Source organism: Phoenix dactylifera, chromosome 5, assembly GCF_051530095.1.
Source record: "Phoenix dactylifera cultivar Ajwa chromosome 5, Ajwa_hap1_PhDact_Kaust_v1.1, whole genome shotgun sequence".
In the NCBI taxonomy this organism is placed as follows: Eukaryota; Viridiplantae; Streptophyta; class Magnoliopsida; order Arecales; family Arecaceae; genus Phoenix; species Phoenix dactylifera.
This window is the reverse complement of record NC_143194.1, coordinates 13,019,148-13,040,383: the sequence shown is the minus strand read 5'-3', so window position 1 is coordinate 13,040,383 and position 21,236 is coordinate 13,019,148. Positions and strand designations below refer to the sequence as shown.

General features: G+C 37.2%; 1 protein-coding gene across 5 annotated transcripts in view; it reads left to right on the top strand.

The window, feature by feature from the left end:
• TOP3A (topoisomerase 3alpha) overlaps positions 1-19,900 on the top strand; it is a 69,092-nt gene extending 49,192 nt beyond the window's left edge. For 2 of the 5 annotated variants that reach the window (XM_008809677.5, XM_088721668.1), the window contains 9 exons: positions 8,079-8,131; positions 8,206-8,302; positions 8,419-8,457; positions 10,569-10,647; positions 10,774-10,845; positions 15,146-15,220; positions 17,614-17,787; positions 18,277-18,388; positions 19,516-19,900. In XM_008809677.5, the coding sequence (XP_008807899.3) occupies positions 8,079-8,131; positions 8,206-8,302; positions 8,419-8,457; positions 10,569-10,647; positions 10,774-10,845; positions 15,146-15,220; positions 17,614-17,787; positions 18,277-18,388; positions 19,516-19,747 (933 nt within the window). In that variant the 3' untranslated portion in view covers positions 19,748-19,900. Of the gene's footprint in view, positions 1-8,078; positions 8,132-8,205; positions 8,303-8,418; positions 8,458-10,568; positions 10,648-10,773; positions 10,846-15,145; positions 15,230-17,613; positions 17,862-18,276; positions 18,389-19,515 lie in introns of those variants that run through there. The other 3 variants (XM_039117137.2, XM_008809676.5, XR_015986987.1) reach the window with 2 other exon arrangements.
• Positions 19,901-21,236: the final 1,336 nt, after the last annotated feature.

The window sequence follows — 21,236 nt, the reverse complement described above, 5'->3', positions numbered from 1 at the left end:
TTGTTGATGATGATACAGGAATTATCGACTTTGAAAAGTTGAATATTGATGACGTGCCAATTCAAGATAAGGGAGATGATTGCGTGCCACCACAATCCCAAAGCTTGCCAAAGGAATGGAGGTATGCATATGGACACCCTAAAGACTTAATCATTGGTGATCCATCTCAAGGGGTAAGAACTCGATCATCTCTTAGAAACTTAAATGATTATCTTGCTTTTGTTTCACAATTAGAACCTAAGACTTATGAAGAAGCTGAAAAAGATACTAATTGGATAAATGCCATGCAAGAAGAATTAAATCAATTCAAAAGAAGTAATGTATGGACATTAACTGAAAGACCAAAGCATAACTCAGTAATTGGAACAAAATGGATATTTAGAAATAAATTAGATGAAAATGGATTAGTTATAAGAAATAAGGCTAGACTTGTAGCTAAGGGATACAATCAAGAAGAAGGAATAGATTTTGATGAAACATTTGCTCCTGTAGCTAGATTAGAGGCTATTAGATTACTTCTAGCATTTGCATGTTTCATGGATTTCAAATTATATCAAATGGATGTGAAGAGTGCATTCTTAAATGGTTTTATTGAGGAGGAAGTATATGTAGAACAACCTCCTGGTTTTGAGAATCATGAATTGCCAAATCATGTGTTTAAACTACATAAGGCATTATATGGATTAAAGCAAGCACCTAGGGCTTGGTATGATCGATTAAGCAAATTTTTGCTTAATAATGACTTTAGTAGAGGAAATGTAGATAAAACACTATTTCTCAAAAGAAAGGACAAAAATCTATTAGTGGTACAAATATATGTAGATGACATAATCTTTGGTGCCACAAATGATACTCTTTGCAAAGAATTTGCTGATTTAATGCATGGAGAATTCGAAATGAGTCTGATGGGAGAACTAAGCTTCTTTCTAGGATTACAAATCAAACAAACTAAAGAAGGCATTTTCATTCATCAAACTAAGTATACAAAGGAAATACTAAAGAAGTTTGGGAATGAAAATCATAAGGGAGTAGGCACTCCAATGAATCCTACTAGTAAGCTAGATAAAGATGAAAAAGGGAAGAGTATTGATATTAAGCTCTATAGAGGACTAATTGGATCCTTACTCTACCTTACTGCTAGTAGACCCGACATCGTATTTAGTGTAGGAATATGTGCTAGATACCAATCGGATCCTAAGGAGTCACATTTAAGTGCTGTTAAAAGAATCCTTAGATATTTAAGAGGAACTACCAATATAGGATTATGGTACTCAAGAGACTCCTGTCTAGATTTGCTTGCATATTCAGATGCTGATTTTGCCGGATGCAAATTAGATAGGAAGAGCACAAGTGGCACATGTCAATTCTTAGGAAATAACTTAGTATCATGGTTTAGCAAAAAGCAGAATTCAGTGGCACTGTCCACAGCTAAAGCTGAATATATAGCTGCTGGTAGTTGTTGTGCTCAAGTATTATGGCTTAAGCAACAACTAGAGGACTATGGAGTTAAGCTAGATAATATTCCTATTAAGTGTGATAATACTAGTGCCATCAATCTTACTAAAAATTCAGTTCAGCATTCTAAAGCCAAGCACATAGAAATAAGATATCATTTTATTAGGGATCATGTGCAAAATGGAAACATATGTATTGAACATATATGCACTGAAAAACAATTAGCCGACATATTTACAAAACCCTTGAGTGAAGATAGATTCTGCACGCTAAGGAGGGAATTAGGCATATGTGATCCTTTTTATTGAAGAAATATAAAAGGGAGCAAGTAGTCTCATGATACATTCCTCTAATTTCAAAAAAACCCATGAAACATGAGTCAAACTTGTTATCCATAGATTCCTTACTCATGTATCATTGTCCCAGAAAGAATTTATAAGGATTGGAAGCAAGGAAAATTTTTAGAAGCAAAAAGGAAGAGAAAAGAAAAATTCTGCACTTGGGTCGACCCAACGTTGAGTCGACCCAAGAAATTTCTTGAGTCGACCCAACGTCGGGACCCCACTGTTAAAAGGGGGACCCGAGAGCACTATTAGGGCACTGTTTGCCCTTGTCCTCTTCTGAATACTCTAATCCCCACTCTCCAAACTCCTCCAAACTTCTCCAAACAGTAGATTACCTTAAGATCTTGGAGAAATGGGACCCAAAAGAGCCGTAGCCAAGAGATCCGGAAGAGTCTCACGGATCCAACGTGAGGAAAGGCAACCTACGGAGCCATCTACAGTGTCTCCACAACGTGAGGCACGTGCAGAGCCACCTCCTCCTCCTTCCCCATCAGTTATACTTGCAAGATTTGCGGGGAGACCAGTTACTACGGGGAGAAGGATCCATTCCGAGTTCTTTGATCAAGAAGGGTTTCGGTTGAGGGAATGGATCCAAAGGCAAGGTTGGAAGTATCTTTGCTCCCTAGATGTGATGATCTACCCCGGATTAGTTCGGGAGTTCTATGCCTTCCTTAAAACTGGAATGGGAGGGCTTGTTTCGGAAGTTCGAGGAGTAAGGGTTCGAGTTTCCGAGGAAAGTTTGAGTGAGCTACTTCATCTTCCCTGCGAAGGAGCCACTCCGGAAAAGCCAGAAAACAAGATGAGTGCTCTGCAGTTGATTATGGAAAATCAGGACTTCGACTTCTCTGAGAAGGTAATAGCAAGCTCTTTATCTGCTGAAATGAGATTATTGCTTAGTATCATAAATAGAATTTTATTTCCAAAGAGCGGGAGATTCGATCTCATCACAGAGCGAGATCTAGTAGTGATGGAGTATATTATTCAGGGTATTCCCCTGAATCTCCCGGCCATGATACTGAAGCAGATGAGGAAAGTAATCTGCAACTCCAGAGTATCACTGCCTTATGGTATGATACTCACTTTGATTTTTCGACAGCACGGCATATCTGTCGAGGAGGAGGCATCCAAGCATCTACTCTTTACTAATACCTACACTGCACGTACACTTATACGTATGGGTTATGAGAAAGTGAACGGGCAGTGGGTTCATACTGGAGCAGGGATTCAGGGGGAGGCACCAGAAGGTGATGCACCAGATCTTGGAGACCCTATCCCTGAGGATGAGGAGCATATGGATCATCCTACTGCACCTTCGGAGGCTGGACCATCGTCATCTGTTCCTCCGAGAGATACAGATGAGTTCTGGAGTAGGATGACTGAGATCATGTCAGCTCAGGCGAGGACTATCACTGACGGGCTGACGAGCAGATTAGATAGTATGTCAGCTCAGGCGAGGACTATTACTGATGGGCTGACGAGCCGACTGGACATCATGTCTGCTGAGATCAGTGATCTGAGGCAGCAGATAGGAGCACTCCGGAGAGAGAGAGACCCATGGACTATCTGTGCCACAGGCTGCTGAGTCAGAGATATCGGCACAGAGTCATCCAGCTCATCGTGCTCCACGCCAGACACAGTCTCACCAGGCTCGACCTCCCCTCGCCACGTACACTAGGAGGATGAGGACTAGATCCCAGCCATTAGATACTCCCTAGGCTGATATTAGCATTTCTGTTTAGAGCCTAGGCTAGATATCTAGTTCTCATATGTATTTTGCTTTTATCATGTATCTTTAAACTTTGATTAAGGAACATTGTATTTGTTTTTGTTTTTGGGCATGAATGTACTAAAATGTTTCTATTTTGATCAATGAAGTTTGAATGTTTGTTATTTATTGTGTCTTTTCCCATGCATCTATTTGATGATAACAAAAAGGGGGAGAAGTAAAGAAAGAGTAATAGGGGGAGAAGTAAAGATAGAGTGATAAGAGGAGAAGTAAAGAAAGAAGGAGAAATAACTTGTAAAACAAATTGAAAATCATATAGGAATGCATATACATCCAAGGGGGAGCAATTTGCAACAATGGAAATGATCAAATCAAAAATTTCTATCAAATTTCAGAATTTGGCACATAGAATTTCAGAATTTGGCACGCTCCTTTCACACCTCGATACATAACCTGAAACTCATGTTTTATCTCAAATTTTTGGAGTTTCATCTTTAATGAATTATAAATGAAAGGGGGAGCAATTCAAAAAGTCAAATTGGCAACATTTGAATGATATAGGGGGAGACTTCACTCTTATATATGAAAAGCTGAAATTCAGCAAGTTAAGTCCTTTCAAAAACTGAATTTAAGATAAGTATCAATAGGCTCATACTCTTTATTTTGTAATCATCAAAAAGGGGGAGATTGAGGATGATAGTGTTATTTTGATGATTAACAAGCAATTATCTAGAGTATGTTATAAGTTAAATCGATACTTCATTTATAAGTCTATTACTCTCAGTATATTTGTATAAATTGATATAGATACATTTCATTGTTTATTTGAATGAATCTAACTTTGAGATGCAGCAAAGTGTGGATTGAGTCGACCCCGGCACGTCAAGAAAGCATTTGGCACACTTCTGCAAAAATGGCACAGATGAACAGTGAGTTGGGTCGACCCAAGGAAAGCATGAGTCGACCCAAACATCAAGATCCTCAAACAACTCAGAAAATGGTTCTCTGGATTTACTGAGAGGGTCGACCCAAGATATAGTTGAGTCGACCCAAGCTTGAGTCGACCCAAACCCTGTGTGGGTCGACCCAAAGGCAAGACAGAACAGAAGACAGAAAAGGTTCTCTGGAAACCCTGTTAGGGTCGACCCAAGAAGAAGTTGAGTCGACCCAACTGAACCTTGAGTCGACCCAAAGAAAGGTTGGGTCGACCCAAGTGAAGGAAGGCTGAATTGCAAGTTTCTGTGTTTCTGAGAGGGTCGACCCAATGAATGTTTGAGTCGACCCAAGTGAAAGTTGGGTCGACCCAAGGACAGGTTGAGCCGACCCAAACACGGGCAGAAGCATAACGGCTAGTTCTGCAGAAGTACTTTTTGTCCTTCCAAAAGTGAGTAACGGCTAGTTTTTGAATTCTAACCATTGGGGCTTGTCCAATGGATGTAGGAGACTATTTAAAGTGGCACTATTCATCAGATAGAACATCCTTTCCAAAGAATATCAAAGAGTACACAAGAAAGAGAAAGTGCCCTAATCTTCTTCATCCAAGTGCTTCATTCAAGAATCAAAGAAAGGGGTTGAGCAGATTCAAAGAGTCATCAAGAGCTCCATCCTCCCTTGAAGAGTGAAGCATCCTTGACAAAGAAGAGAGAAGTCACTACAAGCGATAAATACTTTCTAAACTCTTCTTTGTAGATTATATTGTTTTATTTGCTCATCTAGGAGTTTAAATCTTCTTCCTTTATTTGTTAAACTACTTGTAAAGGTTGGTTGGTTAGCCCGCAAAACCAACGGAATAGGTTGATTGGTGAACCCGGAAAACCAATTGTAAAGGTTCGTTGGTGAGCCCGTAAAACCAACATAGGTTCGTTGGTGAGCCCGTAAAACCAACATAGGTTTTTGGTGAACCCGGAAAACCAAGGTGTAAAGGTTTTTGGATTGTGAGCCCGGAAAACAATCCAACTGTAATCCGCGGGATTATAGTGAATTCCCAAGGGGTCGCTTGGGGAGTGGACGTAGGTGCTAAGGAGAGCACCGAACCACTATATTTCTTATTGTTTGTATTGTGAGTTGTTTAAGTTTACTAACTCATCATTTAACACAAGTAAGATAATTAAAATTAAAAGAAACCAATTCACCCCCCCCTCTTGTCTTGTCACCTTGGGCAACATGCCCGGTTCAGGCCGAACTGAACCGACCCGATCTCTGACCGGATCGGTTTGGGCATATAAAACGGTTTTGACCCCGTATGGGCCGGAACCGGCTGGTACAAGAGCGAACTGGATGGAACTTGATCGGTTCCGTCTAGTTTGGCCTGGACTCGGTGCGAACCGGTCGCACCGAGTCCGCGCACGCTGTGGCATTTTTGGCGACTTGTTCGGACCGATTTAGTCCCGTCCAAATCGGTATTGAACGGGTGCCGACCGGTACGACACCCGGTATTGGTTTGGCAATCCTTGATCTATACTTAGTAAGTTGAACTGATCTGGATCAAGTACCGTCAAATAGGATTTTATCAACAAGTTGGTCATTCTTGCTTTATTATTTGAACTGATGATAATCACTTAGTCAACCAATTGACATAAGGCAACTCTTTCCATTTGAGTTCAATAAAAATACTGAAAAATTCAAATCTCCATAAGAAAAAAAGGTCAACATTTCAGGTAAAGAAAAAATAGCAGATTTCTAGGCATGGGTCAAAATCATGCTTAAGGGTATTTTTAAAATCTTAATAGATCATAAATGTAAATATATCCAATATTGCTAAAACTTAGGACTTTTTGGTAAAGGTTAACATCTTTGTTTGTCTTTTCGTCGAATATGATACATATCAACATGCTGCACTTTAAGAAAAAGGTTCATATATATGATATACAATGCATTAGTCGAGGCTCATTGAACTGTTCGGAGTTGAGTGGTTTAGGGCATATCGAACTACATTAGCATGGTTCAATTTGGGCTCTCAAAATGAGGCAAGGGGTGAACTGCACAACAGGTTGAGCTAACTGATTTTGCTCAATTTCGAGCTGTATTGACCCAATTTGCCTGCACTGAACTGCCCATCTCTATAAAATCTCCTAACTCTATGCATTTCTTGATTGCACTTCAACCCCCTTAGCTCTCGCTTTCTCTCTCACCTTTGCTTATCCAATCTCCTCGGTTGGACTTGATGTTGGCCTTATTGAGTCATCTCCATTGTGTCTCTTAGTCGCCTTGGCCTCGGCATTGAAGCCATGAGGTTGTCGAACCCATCTTTGCCCTCGACCATCTCCACTTCAATGGCTCCTACAGCTGCACCCCCATTATTTTCTCCGCCAGCACTAGTAGGATGTTGGAATGGTGCTTCCCTCCCTCTTCCCCTCACCAACTCTCTCTATTTTTAGGGTGAAATCTAGGTTTCGGGTGAATTAGCAGTGGCATGCATAACATATGTCGATGCGATACTATATCATACCATACTGACCCGATACTTGACCAGTATGGGTTATGGTACTCGTTCCACCAACATTGGTATTAATTAGAAATTTAAGTACATGCGGGTTATTCCATCTCATCCCACATATAGTTTTTTGTCTTGTCTATCTGGTGATTCAAGTTAAATCAAGCATATGTATACACACATGCATGTGTGCATATATGTGTTAATGCGTATGCATGCATGTGTATGGGTAGGCATTTTCACACCTAAAGGGTACCCAACCAATGTATGCAGTAAGCGATCCTATTCCCATTATGAAAATCCCAGGAACACTGAACTAGGTATTCTGGTATGTTTTTGGCAGCGGCTGTTGATGCCCATGATGATGCTATAGAGGACATGAAGTACACAGGATGGTATTTGACATGGTATTACCAATATCTAAGCTTCGTATCATTCTGCCAGTATGTACATACCTGAACAAGTTGTTCATTTATAGACCTAGTTTGGACTATGAAATTTGAGCTAATTTTTGTTGTTAATATGCAAATATAGGTGTGTGATTTTAGTATGTGTAGCCAAATGTTTTGAAACTAATAAACAATATTTATTGCTAATAAACAAATTGCTTGGTTATCTAGAATAGTTTATGATGCTAGTTCTTTCGAGCTGTTTAAAAAGGATAAAGCAATTAAAATTTGTCTAAGCTAATTCGGAAAAAAAGGAGCATATCTAAGAATTCTAGTTGAATATATATATATATTTTTTACGAAAGTTATATAAGTTACCATGCCTATATCTGCCAAGTTTTGGCTTGATACAATACAGCAAACCCACTGTCCCCACCCCTGACTGACATAGGCATGACACAAGATACTAAGACTTGAATGGAACTTAAACCTAAATGCTGTTCTCTGTACACAACTATTGAGACATGGTTAGTAGTGCTACCATTCATTAGACCGTTGACTATATTTAGTGCACGACCGGGCTCTTCTCTTTCTGCTGCTAATAATTTTATTATATTGAAGATTCTTATGAAATTCTACACATTTCATCTTGAGTCATTCACAAAGTTTCCTTCTTGCATTGAAATAGTTTTTCCTGTAGTTTAGTGTATGATGTGTCTATCTAATTGCAGGCAAGGCTGAATAGAGTGAAACTCTTTGAAGCAATGGAGTTATTTTTTGAAAGGTAACATTAGATCTCTATGCTCTCTGTTCATGTAACTTTTTTAACTTTCTTTTTTATTCTTTCTTATGATGCAGATCTAATAGATCTGGTGCAGATACAAATAATATCGGAGAGACTGTAAGGCCGTGTGATTCGTGTCATGAATCGGATATGGTGCTGAAGCGAAGACCGGTATAGGCTTTCCCATTTTCTGAGCTGTAAATGATTCCTAATTGAAGAGCTAATATGCAATTCTTTATCTTGGCTTGTTTCTCTGACACCTTATGCCTTTTTTCCCATTTTTCCAGAGTGGTGACTTTATGGTTGGATGTTTGCGCTTTCCATTGGTGAGCTTCATATGCTGGATACCTTAGTCTCATAGCAACTTATAAATTAGGAAAAGATTGGTGCTGTTTGAAGATTTTTGAAAATTGTAACTCTGTTAATTTTTTCTCAGCAGTTATTGTATATTATGATAGGATGCATCCAACACATATCTACATTAAATGATAAATTACAAATCTATTCTTAACTTGTTATGATCTTTTATTAAGGAAATGATTCAATTTTTTATGATCTTTGAATCATGAAGACAGGACCTATAAGTGAAGTTTGGTTTATGGTATGACAGATGGTGTTGACTTGGGTTACCTAACTTGCTCTCCTCATATGTGTCTTGTGAATTGGAATGTCTAATACCAATTCATACTATTATTTGCTCCAATTTCAATAAAGGAGTCATCTTTATCTTTAGAGAACAGGGGACTTCAACATGAGGAGGATCTGCAGAATATTTTCGTGATCTAATATTCTGATTGACAGATTGAGATTAGAGAGTGCAGGAGTTTTTTAGAAGACAAGTAAAGATAACACTGCTTAGTTATGGAAAGTTGAAGGCCAGGGTAGAGAATACCAAAATTTTTGACTGCCATAGAAACCGAACAATGCTTATTAGAAAAAGAAACATGTGAGCACATTATCCAAGAAGAAGGCATTGAGCAAGGTTTGAAATCCCAGTTCCAGATCAAGTATTGGTCTGTGTCCAGGTTAGTGCAGTATTGGGATGATAACATATCTACACTTGGGATTGCTTGGTGTCTTGTAGTTCATTGGATGCCATTTTTTTATCTTCTTATTATTCTTTTTTAATGGTTGTTTAGAGGCATTTTATGGTTTTTTTATGTCATAATTGTTGGTCCATGATTGGCTTTATGGTGCAGGTTCCCGTACCAGTTTGACATCAAATTGGTGTTGGGTTATAGTGCCTATTTTCTAAGCACACTATCCCTGTTTCTTTCTCCTAGCTCTTGTTATGTTGTTTCTTGTATTTAAAGGATGTATTGACACGGGCCCTCTCCTCAGGCCTTCAGCCTTGGGGCAGATCAACCAGGACAACCTGTTTTCACAGGTCCTGGGTTCTCAGATCAGTCCCAAGACCTAGTATACGACCAGTTTGATCAGAATGGCCGGATATGGACCAGGAAATACTAGGTCGTCAATCCTTGGACCTTAGTATGTTAGTGCATTCAGAGGAAGAAATATAATAGATTTTGTGAAGAATTTAGATTATCAATATATCAATAATACAATTTAAGAATAAGGAACTTTGTTTCTAACCATTCCATAATCTAGGGAACGACCTTTACTGATCATAGACTTAATCTGTTTGCACCTTGCAATGGCAAACACACAACATGTGCATTACTACAGTTTAGTCATATTCATCCACAAAAGATTATACTGTTCAAACTTCAAAGCATTATTTTCTTTTTAAGATGATATCATGACTTAACTCGTGCCGTTCTTACTATGATGATTATATATAAGTTTCTGTATGATTCTGTTTGTTCCAATGCACAATAATGCCGAGTTCATTGAAGGTATTAGAAAAGGTATGAAACCGATCTAGATCGATCAAGCATGGTAACAAAGTGGTTATATGTTAGTAGAGTTAAATTTGACCTCAATGCTTAATATTTGAATAACTATGTGATGTTTTATTAGTTTCAGACTATAAAATTGTAACATTGTAATCTGAACTATACATGACTGGCCTGGGTTACTATAATAGTTTGGTCAATAAGACAGGTTGAGACTTGAGTTAAGAAATTGTTAAATAATTTGGAGCCGACATGGAGAAGTCCTAAAACACCATCTGGTCTGAAGCTATGAAAAGTGCAATCAACTATGAGTTTTGTGATAATAGTATTAATAAGGAATTGATGCTGATAACACATCTTACTGCTTGAGCTACAATGCATGGCACTGCCCCAAGAGCAGTGGCTATTGAAAATAGAGCATATTTCAACATTGGCTTTCAGATTCATTAGTAATGAAATTTTGAGCTGCTTCTAACTTGCCTAGCTACTTCATGATTTGAGCTCCCAGTTTCTGCATTTTCTGTAATTCTTCAAGTAATTTCTGTTTGCCATATTAATTACCTGCCATAACTTCGCAGTGTAGGAATGTGGTTTGGCTCCCAGGATCCATTTCAGAGGCAGCTGTAACTAGCGAAGTTTGCCCCACTTGTGCTCCAGGTCATCCAATCATCAAAGTGTACAATATATAATTTTTTTTCTCTGACCTTGCCTCATAAAGATGAACCTGTATTTTCTTTTTCTAAATATTTATTTTATATTAATAAAATTCTATTTCATTTATAGGTCCTGTTTTTCTGATTCAATTTAAGTTTCGTCGACTGGAGATACCACCAAACTATGATGTTGATCATTTAGGTAAGTGCAGTTTTTTTTATTTTTTTTTTTTTTTTCTGTGAGAGTAAGTACTCTTCTATGATAACAGTAATCAAGCTCATCATGTATTTGTACTTTGTCCAGCCTTTATTGAACTAAGAGATGCATCATTCTTGATTATTATCCCTTTAAATTATTCTGTTTAACACTCCATCTTTGAATATCATACAAAACAAAGCACAAAATCTATTAAAATGCTCTTGGTACATTTTGAAGGTCTTCTTTTATGCACTTATCTGGTGTCTCTTTTGACATTTTGTTCCCCTCCAATTCTGGTCAAACATACCAGCACTGTTAAGTGCATTATATTTATACATAAATAACCTTGTGATAAGTTACTAGACATTAGCCATGTTTACTAGTAAATAATATTAGCTACTATTGATTTAGACCATATTGTGATTTCATTGTGATCATGTATCAAAACATTCAGCATTCTGAAAGTGTTAGATATGGTTGGATTACTCGACATGATTGTCAATCACTACAGTCTGGAAGGTAATGCAAACAAAGCTATAAGCTTTAGTTCCACTATTAAGCAAATAATGAAAATAATTTAATTGAGTGATGCAAAATGAATTTATTCTAGTGCCAAAAAAAAATAGTAGAAGCATGTTATGAAGTATTGATGCTTATATAAGAATGACTGTAATCACAAAGACATTTGATTTAAAGTTCATTTGTGTATATTTTTAGAGAAAATCAAAAACAAGGAACAATTTGATAGCAAGATGGACACCATGTGATGCAGGAGCATCCAGGGAGTTTGCTTAATTAACTACTTTTAATTTGTTCTTTTGATTAGTTTAGTTTATAGTCAGTAATTATGTCTCTAGTTATATTAAGTAGTTATGTGACTAGCATGTGACTTTTAGTGAGTTTCAATGGCTAAGATTAGATAGGGTTATTTATCATCAAGGGCTGGGATTAGAGAGCTTCTGTAACCCTAGTATAAATAGTCTTTTAGACTCAAATTAAGTCGCCGTCTTATTCTTGTTTCAGAAGTTAGTGGTTTACAAACCCTAAAATCCATTGTTCTTGTTCCTGTTTCAATATTGCTGAATTTTAGCCCCTATTTTGCTGTCTATTTGCTGTTTTTTACATCCAACACTACTATCAAAGCAAAAGGATCCTAAGGTTGCATACGATTTTATTTATAAACTATGGTTGGACATGGTAGAGGCTGTGGAAGGGGAAATCATGCCCAGCAAATAGAATTGGCTGGGATGCAGCATGTGATTGAAGATTTATCGCGGACTGTACAAAGTTTACAGTGACAGGAACATGTGGGAGATCATATGGAGAATCGAGAATGTGACCACGATCCTCTAGACATGCCGGAAGGTGGTCTTGAGGATGAAATTGATGATCAAAAAGATGAGAACCCTTTTCATGATGTTGGACCTGTAAGTCATGCGGTATGAGGTGGATTGGAATAGCGGTTAGTTCTTCTCCAAGCAACAAAGTTAATGGATTTTTATCTGCTGAAAAATTTGAAGCTGAGAGTAGACAAATAGGAGTTATGAATGCGTTGGTTAGCAAACTGGTAAAGGATGACATAATTGGAGAATCACATGAACATCCTGTTGAAATTCAGCAATTGTTAAAAGAGTTTGAGGAGCTGGTTGGTGATGATTTGCCACAGGGTTTACTGCCCATGAGGAGCATCCAACATGCCAGTGATTTGGTTCTAGGAGCATCCAACATGCCATTGATTTGCTAAAAGGTTGGTGCATGAAATCAAATGCCCATGTGCTTGTCCAGCCTTGCTCCTAAAAAATGGTTCTTGGGGATGTATGCAAACAGCTGTGCTATTAACAAAATCACTATCAACTACCGATTTTTCATTCCTTGCCTAAAATATATGCTTGATCAGTTGGCTGATTCGAGAGTATTTTCGAAGATTGATTTGCAAAGTGGTTATCCCCAAATCAAATTGAGGAGCGGCGATGAATGGAAGACTGCATTCAAAACACTCGATGAGCTCTTCGAGTGGTTAGTGATGCCGTTTGGCCTTTCTAATGCACCGAGTACATTTATGAGGGTTATGATGGAGGTACTAAAACCTTTTTTGAAATCATTTGTCGTTGCTTATTTTGATGATATTTTACTTTATAGTCAAACCAAAGAGGAGCATTTGGTTCAGCTGGGCCAAGTTTTAGAGGTGCTCCGTAGGGAGAAACTCTTTATAAACTTGAAGAAATGCTCTCTTGCACAACGAAGTTGTATTTCTAGGATTTATTGTTTCAGCAGATGGATTAAAACCAGACCCTAATAAAGTGCATGCCATCACGGAGTGGCCAACTCCTCAATCAATCAAAGAATTTTAAGTTTGTAGGGTTAGCCTCATTTTATAGGAGATTGATAAAGAATTTCAGCTCCATTATGAGTCCTATGAGTAAAAACTTGAAGAAGAACAATGTTGAGTGGTCATATTCTGCGCAAAGAGCCTTTGAACAGATCAAAACTTCGATGACAAAAGCTCCAATGCTTGCATTACCAGATTTTGAGAAGTTGTTTGTTGTGGAGTGTGATGCATTGCATGTGGGAATTGGTATTGTTCCAGCCAAGATGAAAGGCTAGTGGAATTTTTTAGCGAGAAGTTATCTGAATTTTAAATGACGTATTCCACCTTTGACTTCGAGTTTTGTGCTTTGGTGTGGGCTATTCATTAGTGGCAGCATTACTTGGCTAATGAGGAGTTTGTGGTTTATTCGGATCATTAGGCATTGTGGTATTTGAATTCTAAGAAGAAGCTTAATGAACGTCATGCGAGGTGGAGTTCTTTTCTTCATGAGTTCAATTTTTCACTGAAATATAAAACTCGAGAGTTGAATATAGTGGCGGATGCGTTGAGTAGATGATCTTTACTCGTAACAGTGATGAGTATTTGTGTTGTCCAGTCACCTAGGTGGGACCGCCTAGGTGTTTAGTTAGCTACCAGTGAGTATATTACCTAGACACTCCATGTTGAAGATTTATGGGAGTGTCAACAGTTTTGGACACGACACTGGCATTTGGATAGAACATGGCCAACATTCACACAAAGTGACAACGTGGCAATTTCTTTTGGAATGTCATGCAAGGGACTCCTAGTTTCAAGTGTCAGAAAATTAATGAAGCATCCTTTTTCTTTTAGTATCAAGTTGTCAAGGTTATATGGATACTCAAGGCAACATGTCTATATTTTTTTTAATATGATATGATATATATATATATATATATATATATATATATATATATATATATATATATATATATATATATATAATCAAAATTATATGGACACTTTAACTAAAGTGTCATTGTATTTCAAATACAAAGTTATCATGGTTAAGTATTTGAGTTTCTTAACACATCTTAAGCAACCTCAAATGAACCTATATATAAACAAATTAGAAACTCATAGCTATTCTATAATTTGTTTGTTAGATAGTATAGATTACTCTCCTTTTTCCATTTTGTTTCTCTTTCTTGTTAATCATCAGAAATATACAAACATACATACAGAGATAATAGATGTTGGCATGTATATATATGTATAGAATGATTAAGATCCTGGAGCTTCTCAACTGTACTGGACTAGACCTAAGGGAGACTATGTCTTGGAATTCATGCATGACCTAAATCATTCTATACTAGGTCATCCTAGTCTGTCCTGGCCAAGAGGCATGAGGGCAGCTTTGCCTCGATACTTGGGATGGCTTGGTCTCCCAAAACACCAATTTTTAATTTATTTTTGTTTTTATTTTTCTTTTTGTTCATGTTGTTACAAGTTGTTCCGGTATGTCTCATACTAGCTTGGTCCTAGATCAAGATAGACCCGAGGACCAGGATCTAAATCTTTGTGTATTTATGATATACATACACCTATATATGTTTGTTTACGTATAAAGTATATAGATACACAGATAAAAATCTGCCATGTGTTGGTGCCTAGATCTTTGATTGCAGCTGTATTTGACACACGAGGACACATGGCACTTAAGCCATCAGTCTAGGTATCACTACTTATGACAACATTGCCTTTATCCCTTTTTTTTGCAATTTAAGTTAGATTGTGAAAAGAATTTTGTATTCAATTGCTTGTGCATTGTATATGCATGTTTAGAATTGGAAACATGCTGATTTTCTAATTCTAGGATGGTTTCTCATTCAGTAGAAATTTTATATGTTTCCATTAAAGACCCATATAAGAAATTTTCCCTAATTATTTATGAGTTGAAAATTTGAAGTTGGTCATCTCACTTTAAAGTTACTCAAGAATGCTTCACTCTATTAGGTTGCATTGGTGGCTGTGATGTTGCACTTAGAGAACTAGCAGAGATTTGTGGAACAGGATCTCGAAATAATACTGGTATGACAGGTTTGTTTTCATTATATGCTGTCTTCATCATATACGTATAAAAGAAATCTATACCATATGATATGTAGAACAGAACTTTGCGGATTTTGTACCATAATATAACTGTGTGCAATTTAATGCCCTATTACTCAGGATAATTTCCATTATTGTACTACAAGATTTCACCACATCCTCTAGGCAATTTAGTGGAAAAACCAATATTAAACTAACTCTCCAGATATACATTATGAGGAGTCATGTTTACAACTTCCTTTTGCTATTGGTAGCATCCACAATCTCAGATCAGCAAGGTTAAGCAACAACCGATCTTAATTTCTTTTCTGCAACTGAAGTTGCCATCTTACCTAGCTGGTAAAATTCTTTTGGGGGTTAGGGTAGGGCTGCCTCCCATTGTGCGGCCTATCACCTATAGGCTTCTTCTACACATTTGAAAAAAAAAAAAATTAAATAAAAATTCTTTTGTGCACCCCTCTGCCATAATTTCAAACTGACTTGTAACTCTGATATTTTGTTAATCACGAAAACTTCGTATTTTGTTCTTTTTTTTCACTGTTACAAGCAAGAACCTCTAGATTCTTGTGTCATCTAGCACTTCTTTGAGTGTTTAATCCCATTAAATAAATTAATTAACCCAACTGGTCCTATTCTATTCATAAGTTTCAACATTCTAGATTAACAACTTTTCAACATGTCACATAAAAGAGAGAAACTATTAGTCGAAGCTAGATGTCATTACTCATACATAAGAAATGATTCGAGCAAGATCATTCCTAATGACATCCAGTCTCTTTGTTGGTCAAGATCCATGTGTAATCAAAAATTCTCAGACACTATCTACATAGGATTGTCAAGGGACTTGCAATGACCATCGTCCTTAAATATCCACCTTTAAAATACTATGAAGTACAACCTTGACACTCCAAAACCATTTCTAGTCATCGATGAGTGTATTTTCCTTAACTAATGCAGAACTAGATAATGACTATTTTCAATGCAATAGAGTGGATCATCTGAAGAAAATCAGTTTCCTTAGCTGAACAGATTTTGACATATGGAGATTCATGTTGTCACATTATGATATCAGTGGATGTTGTTCATTGTCCATAAACTGTCCCTTCAAGAAATTAATAATAATCTGAAAAAAAGAGGGAAGGATGAAGAAGAGAGAAAGAAGGAAGTCCAGTTATAGGTCCAAAATTACTTGAAAGCCCGACAAGTTGCTGGCCAGTGCCCCAAGTTCATGGAAGAAACCAGTGTTTCCCTCTATAACTTTCAATGTCTGACGTCTGTATATTTTTGTGCATGTATGTTCACGTATGCATCTGTTTGTTTTCCCATCCCAATAAGTTCACACTGAGCTAATTTTCTATGGATCTTTTTATGACCCTTTGTCAGTTAGTTCATGTATCCATTTATCTCTATGTGCATTTCATGTGCCTGTATGCTTTTGCATTTGTAAGTTAGGTTGTTCATCTATTCTGACAAATTGTCACCATGTTAAGTTTATCTCAAACCCATGGCTATTGTCCTCCATGCTGAGTTCACATGGTTATTATGTATAAGACAGTCAGACACAACCTCTCAAGTCTCAGGCTGGATGATATACATCTCAAATGCCTAGCTTGAAATAAGTAGAACCATGGGAATTCAATTGCCTGTCTCAAGTTCTGTCTTAATTTATTGTCATTCTTCACATGTGTGTTTATGTTCTGTTCTTTGTCCTGTTGTGTGATAGATGAACAGTGTAGAAATATATGTATTGTTTGATTTCACTACATTGGCCAGTAGTTGGTAAAAACAAAATTTATTCCCTGCATCAGTATCAATGTTGTGTAAGGCCTACTCAACCTTCATGCTAGATTTAAAATTGTGTTCTATGTTCTCTTTTGGTGTCATCAAATTTCCCCAAAAGACTGCACAAAACAAAGTAGTTGATCCTATGATGAATGGAGAGCCAGCCAAGCAGCTTGTTAAAATTTCCTGATTTTCGGACAACTTGTGGACCAAAAAGTGATGCTCATAACAACTCATGTGACAGGGAGCAGAAAATGCTCATGTGAATCCCTAGATTGGTACATAAATTTACTAAACATACTATCAGGAAAAATATTGTTGACCCATATATAAAGAATGTGATATTCCATCTATCATATATAAAAGTGCAGGGTCTGTAGCTTCAAACATTTCATAATTAATCCATATCTGAATGGAAAAAACAGACTCACACAGTAGGGTAAACTACATTTTCAGCTAGTAAATAGGATCTTCATTGTTGGATGAATATTTTGCTTCCTTTCCAATCATATGTTTAGTTGATTTTCATGCATACATAAGAAAAAATAGAAGAATTAACTATTCTTATATGATTTCACTATTGCTACCAGCAAGAGCACAGAGATCCACAGAACCTCCTAGTAGTACAAGGCGAGGAAATTCAAGGCAGGATTCTTGTATGTATTGCAGGCGAACAGGGCATTCTTCAAATGATTGCCCCTCCCAGGTTTCCCATTCACATGGAGCTCCATCCATTCGCATCCAAAAGTCAAGGAATGGTTCAGGTGATCTTAATTAATGATGTGCTGTTCATTATGAATTCAAAGTACGCCTGCAAGTTGTTGCTCAAATGCATGAGGTATAGTAGCTTGCATGCATGTTTAAGAAAGCACAAGCGAATCTTCTGATGGCATTGCATGTCAAGAATAGATTGTGCATCATCTGCATGGGTCATATTTGCCTGGCCATAATGGAACACTTCGATTCTTGATTGTTTGGCCTCATATATATTTTTAGAATTTGATGAACTTCTGCCATGGGAATGTCATCCATTTCTCTTTTGGTTTGCGCTGCATTCTGACAATTTGCCACACGATATGCGCGCATGTTAGTAGTAATTAATTAATACAATACACTGTACAAATTTCAAACTAAGCAGTAGTTAGCAATTAGATCTCCTGGAATTCCCAGCTATTCATGGAACTCGCACTTCATGTTCATCATTATCATCATCGTCATCATAATCTTATGTCAGAATATTTATGTTAATGCAGGCCAAGTCTTGTGTAGTTGTGGAGCACCATGCGCATTGAGAACTGCTAACACAGAAACTAATAGAGGAAGGAAGTTCTACACATGCCAATCTCAAGAATGTGGTTTCTTTGTGTATGTGCGATTAGACATTCTGGAATTTAATTTTTGATTATTTTGCATTGATAGTATATGCTTAGACTTTCGTACTTACTCCTGCATCCATGAATTTCATATTCATGCCCTAATTTCCAGCCTTCCACTGCCCAATAATCCCCCATATTCTCCCTTTCATATTTCAACTAGTTCAGCTCAGATCTGGTAAATTTGATGTCACTGTTGCTCTTTCGGATTACACTTTGTGCAATATTATCCATACCTTAAACAAGTTATGCAAGTAGGTATTTAGCCATGTTCTATGGATTACCTTTATTTAATTAATTCTTCTCTGAATATATGGATCTTTTTTCCATTGGTTTATTTTCTAGCTGTCAATATCCGTAATAGCTGCATTATTGCCCAATTACTGTTGAAGTCCATAGACTTGCAAGTTGATTCAACAACACCTCTCTCTTGCAGCCAAAACATTTTTGAATTGTCTTGTAGGTTCTTTTATTTTATTGATTTTGGTTCTAATATTTTGTCTTCCCTAAGAAACTCTTGAACATAAAACTCATTGTTATGTGGTTTTCTAAACACTTCAGACAATGATGTCCTAATTTCAACAATTAAGTACATGTTATAAGGGTCCACCTATGCATCTAAAACCTCTTCACTTCCCGATCAGGCTATGATCTGAAAAGTGGGATCACCATTTGTTGTTTGAGAAACCTGAAAGAGCAACATTTCTCTGCAATGCTGAGATACAGGGTGGTAGTGTCAGGACACTAGACAAAAAATTTACAGTGTCATGTTGCAACTGATCAAGGACCAATTACGACTCATCCAAAGTATTTTATTAAAATCTCCATGAATGCTACCACCTGATTTTTCAGTTGTTGAGGTCTGTTTACAGACTAAATGCAACCCATTTTATCTTTTGGCGTATATTATATTGCCAAAGAATCAAGTCATCCAATTTCCGATTTGTGCAATTTACAGCCGAAACCATGTGGTAAGCTGTTTACCAGCGGGTGAAAGATTGACTTAGCTAATCTTCATTCTGTAATTTGTTAAATAATATATGGATGGACGTCATGGTGACACAAGAAGTGCATCAAAAGAGGAAAAATGCTTCTAATTACACATGTTCGGGGGTGCAGATGGGAAGATAGTCTGGAGAATGGTGGAACACATGGATGTGGAGCATCTCATGGAAGCAGTAGCAGGGCATCGTCCACTGCAAGGAGAGGCGGTCGTGGCCGAGGACAGGGGGGAGCACGCACTGGTGGTGTAACATTTGTTTCTGCAACTGGTGAGCCAGTATCTGGTAGTTGTTTCGTCTGTGGTGATCCCTCACACTTTGCAAATGTATGCCCAAATCGTGGCAGTTGACTTCTGGAGCAAGAAAAGAAGCAATAATATTCGATTATTGCTATTGCCTACTGTTCGCCTTTAAGAATTCTGGCTTATGTTTCTCTTGTTATGTTGGATAAACTAGCAACTTATGTATGGTCCTTTGTGTAAAAAGTGACTTCTTGTGGATGACTTCTTTTGTGAATGACTTTGACTTGAATACGGTGCATGCTGAGTTAGTTCTTTGCGCATGCAAAACTTGTCTCCTCTGTGAACGATTCTTAACATTTCCTGCAAGTTCGAGAAGCTACTGATGGCAGGAGTTGATGGTACTTAGGGAAAAAATATGCCTTGATAAATGTTTCTGGTACGTTTGTCCATGAACTTGCTTGTTATAGTAGACGAACGAAGGTGTACAAGAATAGTCTGTTACTAAAAGTCAGCCATGCCTAAACTGCATTTTTTCGCATGACATTTGTTTTCTCTGAGATAACCCTGGGAGGTATGAAATGCAGCCAACTCATTTTAATATATGATATGCACATTGTATGGTGAACACACATGCCTTTCTTGGGTGTCTCATATTCACGCACCCTCTACCTATCAAAAGATTAATACAAATTCTTATAATCTTGTTTTTGGGTAATACTTATATTACTCTATTTGATACACTCATTATAATTGTTATTACACAATATACTTGTGTTTACACTGTATCTTAAAAATCAAGCTGGCGATCAAGAGCAAACACCACATGGATTAGGTTTTGATGGAAATATAGCAGATGTGAGTTGTATGACGCTTGCTAGATTGGGTAGAATTTGGCTATAATGAATGATACTAAGTATAGAGACTTGAGGAAGAAAAAGTAGGATTCAACCATGACATGGATAGGTAGGCTGAAGAATTAAAATTGTGATTAACCATGATGCATTGGTACCAGCCACAAGCTGGAAAATATTGTGATCTAGTTCGTGGTTACATCACACACCAGCATTCTGCTGAGGATTATAATGTCATAGGTAGTTATGAAATGAAAAAAAATAAAGAAAAAGAAAATTTAGTGATGAGATAGAGTATGAAAAATTGTTTTAAAAATAAAAAAATGTTAAAGCGAGGAGTTTTCTAAAACGGTGACCTCTAACATGTATTTTTTGTGTGAAAGAAGGATTTGCTTTCCTTTATACGAATCACTATTGGAGATATGTGTAAGTGGATGAATGGAGTTTAAAATGCTATAGATATGTGTGGGGCATGAGTGTAAAATGCTTTAGATCTGTGTGGAGCTTGATCTAATGGTTGGTATTGTGAAAGAAGATCAATCATTTTTTCGCACGAAAGAACGACCCAAACCCCAGCAAGATGCTGTGTTCTACGTACTACTTATAGGGTGTTGCATAATGCCACAGGTTGCCATCTTTAAAATCTCATGGCTACAAAGGTCATGCTTAGTATAGTGTTGCTTAATCCGTTCTTAAAATTAATGGATTAAAATTAAAATTAAAATTCAATTTACCGAAGATAGTTA